A 17151-nucleotide genomic window follows, 5' to 3' on the forward strand; every position below is an offset into this window, starting at 1 on the left:
ATTTCTCAAACTGTTTCATTACAAAGGAATTCAAGGACGTAAATTAGTTTCCTTACTTTTCCTACAAGAAATGTGTGCCAGTAAATAATATAATCTATCCAATTTTTTTTAATTAATAGATATCTTTACCCCAATAATTCTTCAAGCCTTTTCTCTTCTTATCTACGTATGTGAGCACTAATGGAATGCCCACATGAACGAGAGCATCGTCTGCTGAGAGGCTAACAGTTTGCCGCTATTTATTTCAACGTGTTTACAGCTGTCACTGTCTAGTCTACGTATAAATTATGTAAGATTGAAAGATACATCAACAATTTTTTTATTGATGAAGAAAATTTGAATAAAACAAAAATATCATGTGAAATATATATTCCACAACATTGCTTACAAAGACGAGTCCACATTAATTAAATTAGCTTAATACATTGTTGTAATTAATCTATAAATCATTGTTCGTACACTACGTACGTCTTCGTTTTGAAGGTGCTGCCATAAGTTCACTATCGTCCTTGAACCTCTGAGTTGCTATGTAGTGTATGAGTGCTTCTTTTGTTACCGGATACTGAATAGAATTGCAGACCGCTGAAAATTAAAAAAAAATGTGTAAATCAATCGAATTTTTGAAGTTATACTTCTTTAGGCGCGTTATGTAAAAATGATGGGAGTGAAATTTTATGATGGGCGCCCATCACTTTAACACAAAAGTAACGGGTTGAAGTTGGTTCCTAAAAATTTCTGACGTTTGCGTCAGTCGTTATTTTTTGGTTTCTTCGTCCATTATTAGGACAGGCAAAGGGTTCAAGCCCATACAGCCGTATTTATTATTTAATAATTAATTGTCAAAGCCATCTTTGCAAGATTTTTACAAAATTGTTCGTCCTAAAAACGTAGAATAGCACGAGGGATAAATCATTTTAATTAATTAATTTTAATTAGTGCTTGTCGCCACGTTTATGTATGGAAGTGAGAGTTGGGTATGGCAGAAGAAGCATAAAAGCAGAATTAACGCAGTTGAAATGCGATCACTGCGTAGTATGTGTGGGGTAAGACTGACTGATAGAATTCCGAATACGGTAATACGAGCGCGCTGTGGTTTGAAAGAGAATGTTGTGACAAGGACTGAAAAAGGAATGCTTAAATGGTTTGGACACGTAGAGCGAATGAGTGAAGAAAGAATGACGCATCAAATATATAAGGCAAGTGTGTGTGGGCAAGTCGGTCGCGGGAGACCTTTTGAGAAAAGGAGAGGTCCGAAGCACCCGCAACCGGCGAGCATGTATGAAAAGAGTAATGAATGTAGAGGAAGCGCGTGAGGTTTGTAAGGATAGAAGCAAATTGCATTCTATTGTCTCTGCTTACCCCGACTGGAACAAGTCGTGAGTATGTGTGTGTGTGTGTGTAGGAAAAAGATGTATAACTTCTTGCATACACACACACTTTTTTTGGTTAACAAGCAACAAAACGGCGCCTTTTACTTGTTCAAACAGTTTGATCTGTTTTGAAAGCGCAGTAGCTAGTAAAATTATTGGGCTAATGAATGAGACTTAACATCTAATTTGTGTTATTAATAAACGCGAACTACAGTTATTCCAAATTTAAAACCTTTTTGTCTCAACTTTGTCACTACAGAATTACATGACAGAGAGAAGTTTCACCAGTGTGAGGCTCCTTTGGACAGGAAGCCGGCTAGGTTATGGGTACCACAACGACGCCTATTTCTGCTGTGAAGCAGTAATGTGTAAACATTACTGTGTTTCGGTCTGAAGGGCGCCGTAGCTAGTGAAATTATTGGGCAAATGAGACTTAACATCTTAAATCTCATCGTCTCAAGGTTACGAGCGCAGTTGTAGTGCCGCTCAGAATTTTTGGGTTTTTCAAGAATCCTGAGCGGCACTGCATTGTAATGGGCAGGGCGTATTAATAACCATCAGCTGATGCTCGTCCCTTATTTTCGTGAAGTAACTGAAGAGCACAATCGCAATGCAGTTCTAAATTTATGTGTTCGAAAATCCTAAGCGGCCTAGTGGTGGACATGGTGTATCACTTAATATCAGGTGATCATCTTACGTCACTTTTTTTATATAAAAAATTTAAACTGCGTAACGTCATCATGCCGTAGTCACTTTGAAAGAGGTACTTTTCATAGTGTAGTTTTATTCGAAGTGTCAGCCTGGACATGGGCATTATAAGCGACACACCCATAACAGTGTTATATAATATAAAAATTAATAGAATAAGGCGTTATCTTGCGAAAATTTATTTCAATACAGACATTAATTTCTTACCGAAGGACACAAGCCCAAATTATGTTAATGTTTTTTTTAACTATCTAAATTAATATATTTTTGATTTTTATTTGATAGGATCCATTTACTAAGAGTTTCGGTGAGAAAATCTAAAAGTTCATACAAATACAACCACACTGGAAAGGGGCGGAGCCTGCTTATATCGATATTATCGACGTGACGTCATTTGGCAAACGGTAGTTTTGATTGGCGCGTTTTGGTAGTGTTTGCCTGACGTCACTAAGATGGCGACCTGTAGCTATCTCGACGCGCGGGGATTTTAATTCCCTAGTCTAAAGCGAATTAAAATTAACTTAATACTTTACTACTATAGAATAATTAATACGTACACATAGCTGTCGAGTAGCTGTTAGGATAGGACTTGTCCGTTCGTTGGCGCATGAACATCCATTCGTTGTTCTCGAACTTGCATTCTATTATCTTATTGTGCAAGTGCTTGATGCTCTTCGTCATCCTCAGGTGGGCAAACGGCACACTCTGTGAGCCCACATACAACTGACCAACTTTTCTTGGGAGTATGCTACGGTGTGAAAAAAAAATTAGATCGTAAAGGACCCCTTAAAGTAAGGGTAAATTTGTTTCATAGGTATCTAAATAATTAGATTGAAAATAGGATTCCAACTATATACTTATACAATTCTTGTATTCTAAACAAATTAAAATACAACTTCAAAATTTAAAATGCTTTAAATCTGTAATTTAACTTCAAAAAAATATGTGAACATATTCATGTCTGCAAGAAGTATAGCTGACCGGAACAAATTTCATAACTTTATTTCTTTTCATTGTGAGCATCAGGTGAAAAGTCTAATATATATAAAAATAAGTCATACCCTGGCCCTGATTCCACAGCAATCTTTAGTAGAAAGTCAACACTGTTCATGTGTCCGGGCTTCCATTTCAATACATCTTCACAGGGTCCCGGTACGTAGGGCTGGAAATAATTAAACGAAACAATGAGGGTACTTGTAAATTTAACACCATAGTAGTATTTTCCCAAAATTGATTGATTTAGAATTCTTTTTGATGTCACTTCAAACACTATCACCACTTCGGAAACAATAATTAATGACGCTCGGAGAGAGAAGAAACGGAAGAAACTCTCTCAGCATAATTTATGCGCTCTTTTTAATAAAATATACAATATTTTACTGTCATTCTTATTGCTATAAAAATCATAATCTGGTCCCTGCTGTCTTCATCACTTAGGTAGATGTTCAGTGGAGTAGTAGGATTTACGACAGAGCCATTTTTAATAAAACATGTAAATTTATTTATAGATAATGCATGAACAGTGACTGGGACTTGATTATAAAACTTGACTTATAATTGACGACCTGTATAGCCGCGTGGTTAGCGATCCTACCTACTAAGCTAGAGGTCCCGGGTTCGAATTCCGGTAAGTGCAAGCATTTATATGATGAATATGGATGTATTCATGTATGTTTATATGACTTTATGGATGTTTAAGTTAGTATATTGTATTAAATATATCATTGTCTTGTAACATATATATATATATGTATATATCTCGCTTATCCTCATGACAAACAATGGCATTCATTACTTGTCAGAAGCATTAATAACTATTTTCAACCACAAAATGTTACGAATTTACATACTAAATGAAAGGGTAAAAAAGTAAAAAGATTTCTAACAATTTGCTATGTTTCAAAGTGATAACCATCACATCTTGGATTAAATTAATTACACAAACAAACACTCAGACATGTAGGAGTTTGCAATGCTTTGTGATCGGGGTCAAAATCTTGAGACACTACCGGTTTGTGATCGAGTTAATAGTGGGCAATTCATTTTGCTTCAACATGGGGTAATTCAACTGCTAGATCTGTAATTCTCCTAATAAAAAAAGATCTTTTTTTATGAAAAAGGAGGACAAACGAGCGTACCTGGTGTTAAGTGATGACCGCCGCCCACATTCTCTTGCAACACCAGAGGAATCACAGGAGCGTTGCCGGCCTTTAAGGAAGGTGTACGAGTTTTTTTTGAAGGAAGGAAGATACGTGTCGTATCGTCCCGGAAAAAGCGCACAAGGAAGCTCATTCTACAGCCTTGTAGTACGTGGAATGAAGATCCTTGAAAAGCGCACAGTGGAGAACAGCCACAAATCCAGATTGTGGGGATGATATCCTAACTTGTGGCGTGTCGTGCGAAGGTGGAATACGGCGGCAGGAATCAGGTGAAACAACTCTTCGAAACACTCGCGATAAATGCGGTAGAAGACACACAATTTTTTTTTATGGAATAGGAGGACAAACGAGCGTACGGGTCACCTGTTGTTAAGTGATCACCGCCGCCCACATTCTCTTGCAACACCAGAGGAATCACAAGAGCGTTGCCGGCCTTTAAGGAAGGTGTACGTTCTTTTTTTGAAGGTACCCATGTCGTATCGTCCCGGAAACACCGTACAAGCCAGCTCATTCCACAGCTTTGTAGTACGTGGAATAAAGATCCTTGGAAAGCGCACAGTGGAGGACCGCCACAAATCAAGATTGTGGGGATGATATCCTAACTTGTGGCGTGTCGTGCGGCAGGAATCAGGTGAAACAACTCTTCGAAACACTCGCGATAAATGCAGTAGAAGACACACAATGAAGCGACGTCTCCACGCAACGCCAAGTGATTCAAAAGTTCACAGAGCACTGGTTCCCCGACAATTCAAGCTGCTCTTCGTTGCACGCGGTGAAATGGATCAAGATGATACTGGGGTATCTCACTCTAGTAAGTTGAAACAATGGAATAAAATCGGTAATGTTTTTATAGTTTAAAAAGTTCCATAAAACTGCATTGTTTAGGAACACCACACATCGAGACGGTGACGACGATCAGCGGCAGGAATCACGTCAAACAGCTGTTTGCTTCGGAACACTCACACAAACGCGGAAGAAGACCCAAAACGAAGCGACATGCCAAAGACTTACAATATAGCGTATAGACAAGGAAAGCGAATCTATTGTCACTGTAACCGATTTTGATTGACAAGTCGTAAACAGTCAGCCACACTAGGCATTAGTTCCTTATTATTTTTACTATTTAACCACTAGCTTTCCACCTTCGCACGACACGCCACAAGTTAGGATATCATCCCCACCATCTGGATGTGTGGCGGTTCTCCACAGTGCGGTTTTCAAGGAGCTTTCTTCCTCGTACTACGAAGCTGTGGAATGAGCTTCCTTGTGCAGTGTTTCCGGGATGATACGACATGGGTACCTTCAAAAAAAGCGCGTAGACTTCCTTAAAGGCCGGCAACGCTCTTGTGATTCCTCTGGTGTTGCAAGAGAATGTGGGCGGCGGTGATCACTTAACACCAGGTGACCCGTACGCTCATCTGTCCTGCTATTCCATAAAAAAAATAGCTAACACACACATTGACAAATCAAAATTGGTACATCATCACATCGGGCTGTGAGATCGTCTATTTGCTAGTATTTTATTAGTCTTTAGTCTACGCAATGCTTAGCGATAGAGCCGTCCACAGAGTACTATATCCCCGACTATTCGCTTTTTAATATAATTGTGTAACCTTAGATCATATTTTATACGTCTAAATAGTCTATGACAGCTGTGAAAACGTCGAAAAAAAAGTGAGGTTGATAGTTAACCTCTATTTTGAACAATGCACCCACAATAAAGTAAAGTGACATAAGTAGGTTATCACGCACAGTAAAGTAATAAACCTGCCCTGTTTTCATCGGTTGTCTAGCATCAAGAGGCTCTGTCTAGACCATAGGTTCTCAACGTGGGCGATAACGCCCCCTTGTGGGCGTTACCAGCGAAAATTAGGGGGCATTGAGATGGCGCAGATGGGGCGTGGATAGATTAAAAAATACAGTCTAAAAAGGAATAAAAATACACGAAAATACTCTAGAAAAAAACATTCTCAAAGTGGGCGGTGAGCAAAATAAGGTTGAGAAACTATGGTCTAGACGTATAAATTATCTTATTAGTGTATAACACTAACCGGAAAGAAAAGGGAACAACAAATAAATCAAACCCACCTCTTTGGATGGCTGGAATATAAGTCCGTCGGGCTCGTGGTGTAAGGTTTTGGCAAACTTTTCACCCAACAGTTGTTCAGTCATGGTGACATCCCAGAAATATTTCAGCACAACGCGAAATGGTTCGCGTTCTTTTTTAATGAAGCCCTCCTCTATGGCACGTGTTCTGCGAAAATGGTTTTAATGTAACACAAGAAATTGCAGTCATAAAATTTTAACATTAATTTTTACTTTTATTTATTTGGCAACAAATACAAATACATCCTTTAACATAAAATAGATAATATAGCGAAAAGATAAATAGGTAAGGGGTTCTCGTTAAACAGTTTCACTGAGTACAACTAATATTTAAATTAACATTTAAATTACTCTTAGTAGCACACAACCAGCTAACAAAGTTTTCGGTCAACACAGCACAATATAAAACTTCGTAATCGATACAATATATCGGATATGTTGTTGCATTTTTATATTTGCATATCTAATCTCAGAAGTGAGTTATATCTAATCCCACAAGTTAAGGTTATTACTTTAAAAATATACGAATTTGTTTAGATTTGAAAGAGCGACATCTCAAGTTAATTTCCTAATATATCAAGAGCAGGTATCAACTGTAGAGTAGATCCTGTAGATGGAGCCACAACCTGGGAGTTGAACAGACTTATCAAGATTTATGAGAGATGTGTCACTGGAACGGTTGGCTCAGTGGAAGAGCGCTGGAACGGAAGCCGAGAGTTCGCGGGTTCGAGTCATGCATTGGTCATAAATTTTGTTTACAAATTTAATATAAACATTTATTTTCTCTCACAATCACACGATACACTGTTTATTCAAATCGATATTTATACATGGTTTGAATTTTGAGAGACCAGTGCAACTAAAAGTCACCGAGCTCCCAAGCACGTGGTTATAATGATGAAAAAATCGAACAAAGAAAAGTTATCAGATGAAGAAAGTACCTGATTGGCGTGCACGATAGTGTGGTGTGTGTGTGTAGTGTTTTTGTGTATGTGTTGTAGAAAATTAAATCAAATGCGGATACATTACAGGGTATGACACAATACATTCTGTAACAATATTTTAGACTTTAATAAATTACTTATTATTTATTACTAATAACATTGATTCAATTATATTGCCTGTCTGCCTGTGTACAATGTGTATTATTTTTATCTACACCCATGCTTTAAATCCTCCATTAAAGATTCTGAAAGAGTTAGCTTACTGCTAACATTAAAAAAGCCAGTCCTAGTAACCATTACATCATCCAAACGAGTGTTGTAATGTTGTACCGATTTTCATTACAACACTCGTTTGGATGATGTAATGGTTATTAGGACATTGGGTCTTTTATAGAGGATTCATATTCTGGGTGTAGATAAAGTCTTGTATGCAACTGTTGATAATTAGGTATTAAAACACTCATGTGATACTATTATCACACGAGGCGAAGCCGAGAGAGAAACCCACATTCGTGTTTTAATACCTTATTACACAACAGTTGCATAAATAACTATTAACTATAAAGTGGTAAAAATTTATAAATTTCATAATATCGGATGGTTTTAGCGTAGTTCAATTAATGCTTAAACTGGTTATATATACCTTGGTCTAATGATTTCCTTATCCAGACAGGTGAGTCGCACGGGATAGAAAGCTTCCTTCCCTACATTCATGTCTTCAAACCGAATAATGTCGTAACACAGAAACCGATGCTTATTTTCCCCATGTTCTGTATCAACCACCATTTCCTAAAATATATTAAAGAGTTAAAATCGTCTTAGAACTTGAATATAAGTATAATTATTACATCGGTGATTTAAAATTTCAATATAAAAGTGATTTAAGTGTAGGTAAATTATTCATTTTTCGAGATGTAATGTAAAAAAAATTAAAAAAAAAATTCACCCTTAACATTTAGGGGGATGAAAAATAGATGTTGTCCGATTCTCAGACCTACCCAATATGCACTCAAAATTTCATGAGAATCGGTCAAGCCGTTTCGGAGGAGTTCAATGTTTAACACCCTGACACGAGAATTTTATATATTAGATATAAATGTAGTTGCCAGTAAGCTTAGTTTCTCTCTCTGGCGTCGGATGTCTAAGGATTGTGATCAGCACCATAATTGAATCTTGAGCGGATGATCTGCCTCCACCGGTTACTGTCGAGCGCATCTCTAACGTCTCTCTCTAATGGCGCCATTTGTTTCCGAAGCGGTAGTAGTGTTAGAAGTGACATCGAAATGAATTCTAAGGGAACCAATTTTGAGAAAATATATGCCTTTTATGCCTTTGCACGATATCGTAACATCCTATGGAAGAAGTTATGAACCATCATACCCGGATATTTCGCAAGCTAGAGCTGCTTTCTAACACGTAAAACATGACGCAGATATTGTACTTTTCTCGTATAAGTTCCTACAATTGATAAAATTCAAAATCGTTAAATAACGGCTCAAGCCCAATGTATTTTTGTATTCAAATGTTCGTGCATGCAATGCTCTTAAACATGATCAATTCACAGTCCTCCGCCTTGTGTAGTTTTCATCATTGACGAGGTTTCTTGACCTCCACACAAATTATTTCCCGGTCGATCGCTTTCCATTTGGGTTACGGTCTTCGGCGATGTGTATATCATGCCTTATGTTTTGCCCTTTTTTCCAATACACAATAGTGAATAGACCAAATATGATTTATACAATCTCATCATTTCAGCCGGAAGACGTCCACTGCTGGACAAAGGCCTCCCCCAAAGATACGAGCCGACTTTACCTCAATTTCATTTATCATCATGCCTTCCCCAAAGGGGGAGGTTTTTGCCATAATCGCCACGCTTTGGAGGCGGGTTGGCGATCGCAGTAGATGTTTATGCTTTCTCGAATGATGCTGCTGCCAATGCTGCAATCCTTTGTATTTCTTAGTAACCTCTTACACGAACACATGAGGAGATTCAATTCAGTGTCACTCAATACCCACAAAACAAATTATTCGCCTAAGGAGTTTTCTTCATGAATACAACCTTCTACATTTTATTACGTATTATTACATTACGTCGTCATATTTGAACAAATTTAGCAATGACTAAGGTACCACACGATAAGATTCATTCAGTTCAGTTTGTTGTTGCCACATCATCATCAGCCGGAAGACGTCCACTGCTGGATAAAGGCCTCCCCCAAATATTTCCACGACGATCGGTCCTGCGCTGCCGTCAACCAATGTATTCCGGCGGATAACTTATTCCGAAGAACTTGACCAGATCGTGGTCACCATTATTATAAAATTTATAAGAGCTACAAGCTCATAAGGCGGCACGCACTCGAAGACAACCTACCTACTAGACACCACCTTGCGTTTTTTCAAAGGGTCACGAAAGGGTTAGCGGTGCCCATTTATACCATATGATAAATGCTACATAGTAACTCAAAGGTGATTGAAATTCATAAACCTTTACAAAAAGTGTCTCAATAGACAAATAACACATAATAATATATATGGGTTGCATATTTTAATAAGTAATATGAACATACATACACCATCGAGCAATGTTTTCTTCAGGTGACGTTTCTCCGTGTTGTGTAAGAATGTAAGTCCGTGCACTTGGAACACGCAGTTGTCTCTGTCTATCATGTACACTTTATCCTTATCCTCTATCAACATCATGTATCTACAAACAGACCACTTGATTTTAACTATCGTTATAATTATTATAGAGACTAACAAGACCCTGGAAGCCACCTAATGGTAATTTCTGCCTATGTTAATCTCCATTTGCTGCTAAAAGTTTACAAGAACATTTTTATACAGTATCTGGTCTGTCGTAGCTTTTAGTGATACGAAATAAGGTCCATTCCATTAATAACTTGCTAAGGCTGAGATTTATAATAATAATATTGACAAACTTTTTACACAAATTATCTTGCCCGTTGCAAGACAACGATATATTTAATACAATATACTTACTTCAACATATATAAATACATTTAAACAGCCATGACTTGGAAACAAACATCCATATTCATCATATAAATGCTTGCACCTACCGGGATTCGAACGGGGGACGTCTAACTTATTAGGGACGGTCGCTAACCACTCGGCTATACAGGTCGTTAGGTATTTATAGTACTAACTTAAAAGTTAGCTGAGTGTGATAAAAAGCGAAATTGACTTAGCTTAAGCTCAGTATAATTTCATCCGTCAATACATACATACATAAAATCACGCCTCTTTCCCGTAGGGGTAGGCAGAGACGTCTAAACACTTACTACGATCTTTATATACTTGTTTCGCTTCGTCCACTTTCATTGTTCCTTGCATACATGCTCTCCGGTCTAGGGTACTCTTGACATGGCCTTTTTTCAAGACGTCCCTGATTTGATCTTGAAACGTCCGCCTAGGTCTACGCCTTCCAACACTTTCATTTACACTGGCCTTATACACTTTCTTCGTCAATCGTTCTTCATTCATTCTCTCGACATGTCCAAACCATCTCAGCATACCTTTCTCAATTTTTTTCATCCGTCAATGGACTATAAAAACAGCAACATTCTAACACTTAGCTAAGTTTTACGCAAGTAAATCCTGAGCAAAGTCTAAGTACTCTCTATATACATCAGCCTTAGTTACCTTTGACTATATTGACATAACTTAGATTTAATTGTATATACATATCACACAACAATTTTTTTTTATGGAATAGGAGGACAAATGAGCGTACGGGTCACCTGTTGTTAAGTGATCACCGCCGCCCACAATCTCTTGCAACACCAGAGGAATCACAGGAGCGTTGCCGGCCTTTAAGGAAGGTGTACGCGCTTATTTTGAAGGTACCCATGTCGTATCGTCCCGGAAATACCGTACAAGGAAGCTCATTCCACAGCTTTGTAGTACGTGGAAGAAAGCTCCTTGAAAACCGCACTGTGGAGGACCGCGACACATCCAGATGGTGAGGATGATATCCTAACTTGTGGCGTGTCGTGCGAAGGTGGAATTCGGCGGCAGGAATCACGTTAAACATCTCTTCGGAACACTCCCCATGATAAATGCGGTAGAAGACACACAATGAAGCGACGTCTCTACGCAACGCCAAGTGATCCAGCCGTTCACAGAGCACTGGGTCCCCGACAATTCGAGCTGCTCTGCGTTGCACGCGGTCAAATGGATCGAGATGATACTGGGGTGCGCCAGACCAGAGATGACAGCAATACTCCATGTGTGGCCGAAACTGCGCTTTGTAGAGCGCTAGAATATGGGCCGGCTTGAAGTATTGCCGTGCTCTATTAATGACGCCCAGTTTCTTAGAAGCCAATTTGGCTTTGCCTTCCAGATGACCACGAAATTGGCAATCGCTCGAGATTTCGAGACCTAGTATTCCGATATTAGGCGAGGCTTTGAGGGAAGTGTTGTCGAAGAGCGGTGATACGACAAATGGGGTTTTTTTAGTGGTAAACGCGTAAACTTGAGTCTTCTGGAGGTTAAATTGGACAAGGTTGTATATATATATATATATATATACTTATTTAGTAAAACGGCTTTACTCACGTTTTATCGGTGTGGGTACCGATAATAGTGCCGACGATCACGTAGTGGACATTGTGAGTACATTTTGTTCACCCATGGACACCAATAGTGACACAGTGTCAGTAATACTCGTCATCACCACCGAAGCCCCCCGCCCTGTCCAGCCGCGCACTACGAGCCCAAGTCCGCAGTAAGAAATCGGACGTTATCGCGAACCGACCACACCCTGATGAAGGACCTCCGAATTGTCCGAAACTAGTCGGTACCGATACCGATAAAACGTGAGTAAAGCCGTATCCTCTCTATATATATATATATATATAATGAAAATGGTCTTTGTTTGAGGCTCAATCTCGCCTAAAGCCTGATCGTATCTACATGAAACTACCACCATTCGATGCGAGATTTATCCTAGATGGTTTACGGCTACTTATTTTTTTATTGTATTTGTAATAATATGAATAAGATATAATTTATTTCATTTTAAAATTTGCTCAAGGAAGCGGGCTTTTGGGATAATTATCGCAAAGAAAATATTCTTAAAACTAAATATGTATCGCAAAATTGAACAAATACCTGACACCATCAGCCTTCCATGACACCCGATATGGCATCATACTTAACTTGCTAATATTTTCCAAATCCATGGAAACTGGTTGTGACCCAGGGAATCCTGTGCTGTCCCATTTACAATATGACTGGACTAACTTCTGGACCTCACTCAGTCGTGGCTGGGTATGTAATGGTTCCACACCATGTATGCCAGGCATGAAGGTTGTCTTTGTAATCACCCTTTCCTTCTTACCTTTTTTAGATCTAAAAGACAAAAAATAAGTATTAAAGTATATCCCACTTGGATTGTCATTATTATAACTTATTATATTTCAACAATGGAATATGAGAAGAGAAGCTCTACAAGGCAGGATTGGCACAGATGCGTGGAAGCCAACCTGGGAACCAATAACAACATCAAACGCAAAATGTTTCTGGCAATATTATTAAATTACTGGGTAAATGAGACTTTACATCTTATGTGTCAAGGTGACGAGCGCAATTGTAATGCCACTCAGAATTTTTGGGCTTTTCAAGAATCCCGAGCGGCACTGCATTGTAATGGGTATTGCGTATCAATTACCATCAGCTGATCGTCTCGTCCCGTATTTTCATAAAAAAAAAAGTACCTATGCTGATAGAGTTTTGTTTCTACCATGAAGTGTGAAAGTTATTTATTTTTATGTGAAATCTAATTCGGCTTCAAACAGCTGTAATGTTTTATTTAAAAAATTTGCCATCTTAGTGGCTTTTTAAAAAAATCACTTGACCCTTGTACATTAATAAATTATTGTAAGGCGGTTCAAATTTCGCGGAAATTAATATTATTAACCCGGCGTTTGGAGAACTTTATACTATTTATTGTTAATAAACTAGAAATTAAATAATTTACATTCCCTAATAATAAAGATAAATTATAGAACTTACTTTTTATGGGTTCGTGAGCTCTGGGAAGCCTGCGAATTGCTTGGAACTTCTTCATCATCGAATTCTTCTTCCTCTTCTATGGGAGTAAAAAGATGTTTCACAAGTTAAAGTCTAAATAAACAAACTAAAAATAAACTGTTTTAAATTAGGCTTAAGCTTAGCGCTTTTGAATGCTCACCATAAATATTTGTTTTGCATTACTGAATCTACCATATGTTCGGAAAAAGCTCCTGAGAAAAACATACAAGAAACTCCACAGCCACTCTTTTGAGTCAATTAGAGTATGTAAGTATTAGAATTGAGGCATACTGGGCAAAATGCAATACTAGGTATGACTGTGACTCAAAAGTAACAGTGACAAATACCTGTTACAAAATACTAGCTGTTACTAAGTACTCGTATCAGTAACCAGTAACAGCTGTTACTCAAATAACAGTTGTTATTTTTGATACCTGTTATTTTTGATATCTTGTCACAGTGACAACTGTGTTATATTTTATTACCTGTGACGATAAATACGTCTTACCTCTAGTAAGTATTTTACAATGGCTGTAAAAGGTATACAAGACATATTTGTTTGTAAGGTGCTTCATCCAATACATTATGAATCACGTTCAAGGTTAAAAGTGTTTTAAATATAAAACCTTTAGAGATTGGATTCATTGTTTGTCCCAGGAATGCTTGGTGAACATGGTGAACATGATAGTCGTGCTTACTGTCTTATAATAAATTATTTAATAACTATAAGAGGTCGACCTGGCACAAAACAGAACCTGTTCACGAGTTGATGCATGGACCAGCCATTGTTCCCTCCACACATATTTGAGGAAAGGGAAGGGAAGCCACTGTAGTGAGCATAATAACCCATGTTATTATAGCAAACATGAGTAGCATACTTTAAGAATTCTACTCAACAAGTTTTGGCAATCTTAAGTCTGTATTAATAATTTCCCCATTCACAATGCCATATGGAAAACAATCAGCACTTTAAAAAAAAAGTAATAGAATATAAATATAATATTGAAGCCAGTATTCTGAGTGACAGTGGCTATCCAAAAAGAGTGGAAATATTAAGAAGCACAGAAAACATCATGGCAACAAAAATACAAGCAATGGGTGGCAATAAAAGCTGATATTAGGCGTTTTTTATAAGCTTTTTCTTTGTATAACATATTATGAACCTAAGAAAAGGAAAGCTTGTAAAAATAAATACTTTTTTTTTAGTTTCAATGAACAAACTGTTTTAATTCTATAAAACTGCTAGAAAGCAAATATGTATGTGACACTTATCTATCAGACACTGTAAAAAGTAGCTTTCAAAATACATTATTAAAATAAATTACTATAAATATTATTATTTTATTAACTAATTAGTTAACTACTTCTTGAAACTTAAAACTCTGGTGGGTCGGTTTTTTGCATGCAAGTGCAAGATTGCAACCATGAGAAACAGAGAGCTCCAGATTGCTTAATGGATTTATATAATAAAAAAAAATACAAAATACTTACCATTACACCAGTCTGGTCTAGGAGGAGCCACAGGTTTAAAATCCTCGTCATAATAAATCTTCGAAAGCTCATCAATATAGTCTTGTTTGTATATACCTGGGTGCCTGAAACATTTTCATTTAAATTTACTAGATATAGATATTTTGGGACACTAGGTTAAAGGTGATATAAATGTTTATTTATATAAGAGGGGGCAAAAAGGCAAGAGGCTCACATGATGGGAATGTTGAGGAACCCCTTGTGTATATACTTACCAAATTGACAAGGGATCAAGAGATAAATTAACTTTATTGTACATAAAAAATCTTATTTGCATAAAATATTTTTAAATTGACATAATACAATATAATCTTAGATTGCCTGTGAGCAGTGAATAATCATTTTGATTACTGCTGTGATAATTCACAATAAGAAATAGATCATTTTTAGCACTGACACTGCACTTTCATAAATAGATTTTGCTGGTTAAAAGGAAATAATTGTATTTTTTTTTAAATTAAATTCTTTGAAAAAAATAGTGTGTACATTTACATAAAAAACAAATTTTAATACTATGTAAATGTAAACTCTGTTACTCTTTTGCAGCTAAAATACCCATCAGTACATAAGTAGGCAACAGACCTCCAGTATTTTACATCATTCTCTACTAAAAAAAAAACAAATTTAACCATTCCAGATCAACATGGATGGTAAGAATAATTTACTTAGCCTGGCCATAAATACTGTTACAATTAAAAATAAACAAAATTAGGGACTATGGCCATATTTCCTATGAGAGAACTTATTGACACATGGTTAGACAGATTTGCTGTGAAACAATTTCATTATAACAACAAGAAGCATATTTTACGAAATAATTATTTACAAATTCATAAAAAACAGTATTTTATCTATAATGTACAGAACAATGTCTTTCCGGTCAGCTAGTAATATATAATAGTAATAAGGTATCACCTTCCATTAGAAAATTCTGCTAAAGCTCCACCAAGGCTGCAATCTAATTGGTCCACCATAAATGAGACCAGCATGAAGCCTGTTCTATTGAAGCCATGGGTGCAATGGACACCAATTATTTCTTGTGGATGTTGTGAGATAAACTTGGCAACTAAGTTAATAAACTCCCTGAAAGGAAAAGATTTTTCTGTGCAAGTATATTGGAGGAGAGGTTCGTCTTTAGTGGTGGGTATCTTAAATAAAACAAGTCAGAGCAGCAAAAATGTTACAAACATTGTGTAATTAATATATTTGACCATCATTATGGCAGATAAACTATTAGTTGTGAGAAAATGAATGTATCAATGTTTCCAGATTGATAAAACACAGGTGTATTTTATACTCACCTAAATGGTTTCTCACCATGATTCCTCTGTATTGCAACAGAGTATAGGTTGTGGTTATGACTGACCTACAGGTGGCCAATTTGCGACCATGTATCTATCATAAAAAAAACATAGAACAGAAAGAGTGATCTTGCAATGAATATGTAAAGCTATTATAAAAAAAAATATTAAAGAAATTTAAAAAAATAAAGAGGAATTTAGATTGATTACCTTGTTTTTTCAGGAGTTGGTGTTTCTCCATGGCCACGACATGATAGTTTAACATATTTACAATCCATTTTTTCAATCTCTCTTCTGTCATAAAAACGATCTGTATTTGTTAAATCAATCCATAGCCCAAGTTTCATCTGAAATGGTAGTCACATAGACATAGTATTTGATTTTTTTTGGTCAGTTTTAAAACAACATATTGATGATTTACTTACTTTCAAACTATTCTTAATATAATCAAAGAGCATAGATGGAGTAAAACGGTTTCCTTCGGGCACTTTATCATTGAACTGATTACCAAGTGGAGTCTTGAATGCAACGAACTTTTTAGCTATCAAAGTAGTGGATTTTCTTGGGCAGTTCAACCATCGATTTGGTATAGGTCCAGGGTCTCTATGTGCCATGGTGATATTAAATATTGTAACGGTATACGTACGTTATTATTACTTAATCCTAGTCCGACGGATACATATTAAATTTATTAGACTAAAGCTAAATAAAAAGGTAGCAATATGCTTCGTAAATAGTATACCAATTTATAATAAATACATTTTGCTGTTTAGAATAATTGTAGAAAATTGCAAAATATGAGAAAATCACTTCACCTCTGTTTTTTATTAAAATGTCACTGTCAAATATGAATGTCAAGAATGTAGAATGCAAGCATAGAAGATGTAGCTGAAGTAAATTCTTCTACACACTTTCCTACTCTATATCAGCTGGCTGATATAAAAATGTTTTAATCTTATTAAAAAAAACTAAATCA

At 36.7% G+C, this 17151-nt stretch overlaps 1 protein-coding gene across 1 annotated transcript; it reads right to left on the reverse strand.

The window, feature by feature from the left end:
- Positions 1 to 354: 354 nt before the first annotated feature.
- Positions 355 to 17013, reverse strand: LOC126979896 (mRNA-capping enzyme). The gene is made up of 12 exons (XM_050829475.1): positions 16601 to 17013; positions 16386 to 16522; positions 15790 to 15957; positions 14836 to 14939; positions 13327 to 13402; positions 12424 to 12663; positions 9862 to 9994; positions 7931 to 8076; positions 6326 to 6491; positions 3140 to 3240; positions 2636 to 2826; positions 355 to 582 (listed from the first exon to the last, which is right to left on the reverse strand). Exons 1-12 carry the CDS (start codon positions 16787 to 16789, stop codon positions 461 to 463), a joined length of 1773 nt encoding a protein of 590 aa, XP_050685432.1. The 5' UTR covers positions 16790 to 17013; the 3' UTR covers positions 355 to 460.
- Positions 17014 to 17151: the final 138 nt, after the last annotated feature.

The sequence above is a fragment of the Leptidea sinapis genome, chromosome 4, assembly GCF_905404315.1.
Source record: "Leptidea sinapis chromosome 4, ilLepSina1.1, whole genome shotgun sequence".
Taxonomy (NCBI): Eukaryota; Metazoa; Arthropoda; class Insecta; order Lepidoptera; family Pieridae; genus Leptidea; species Leptidea sinapis.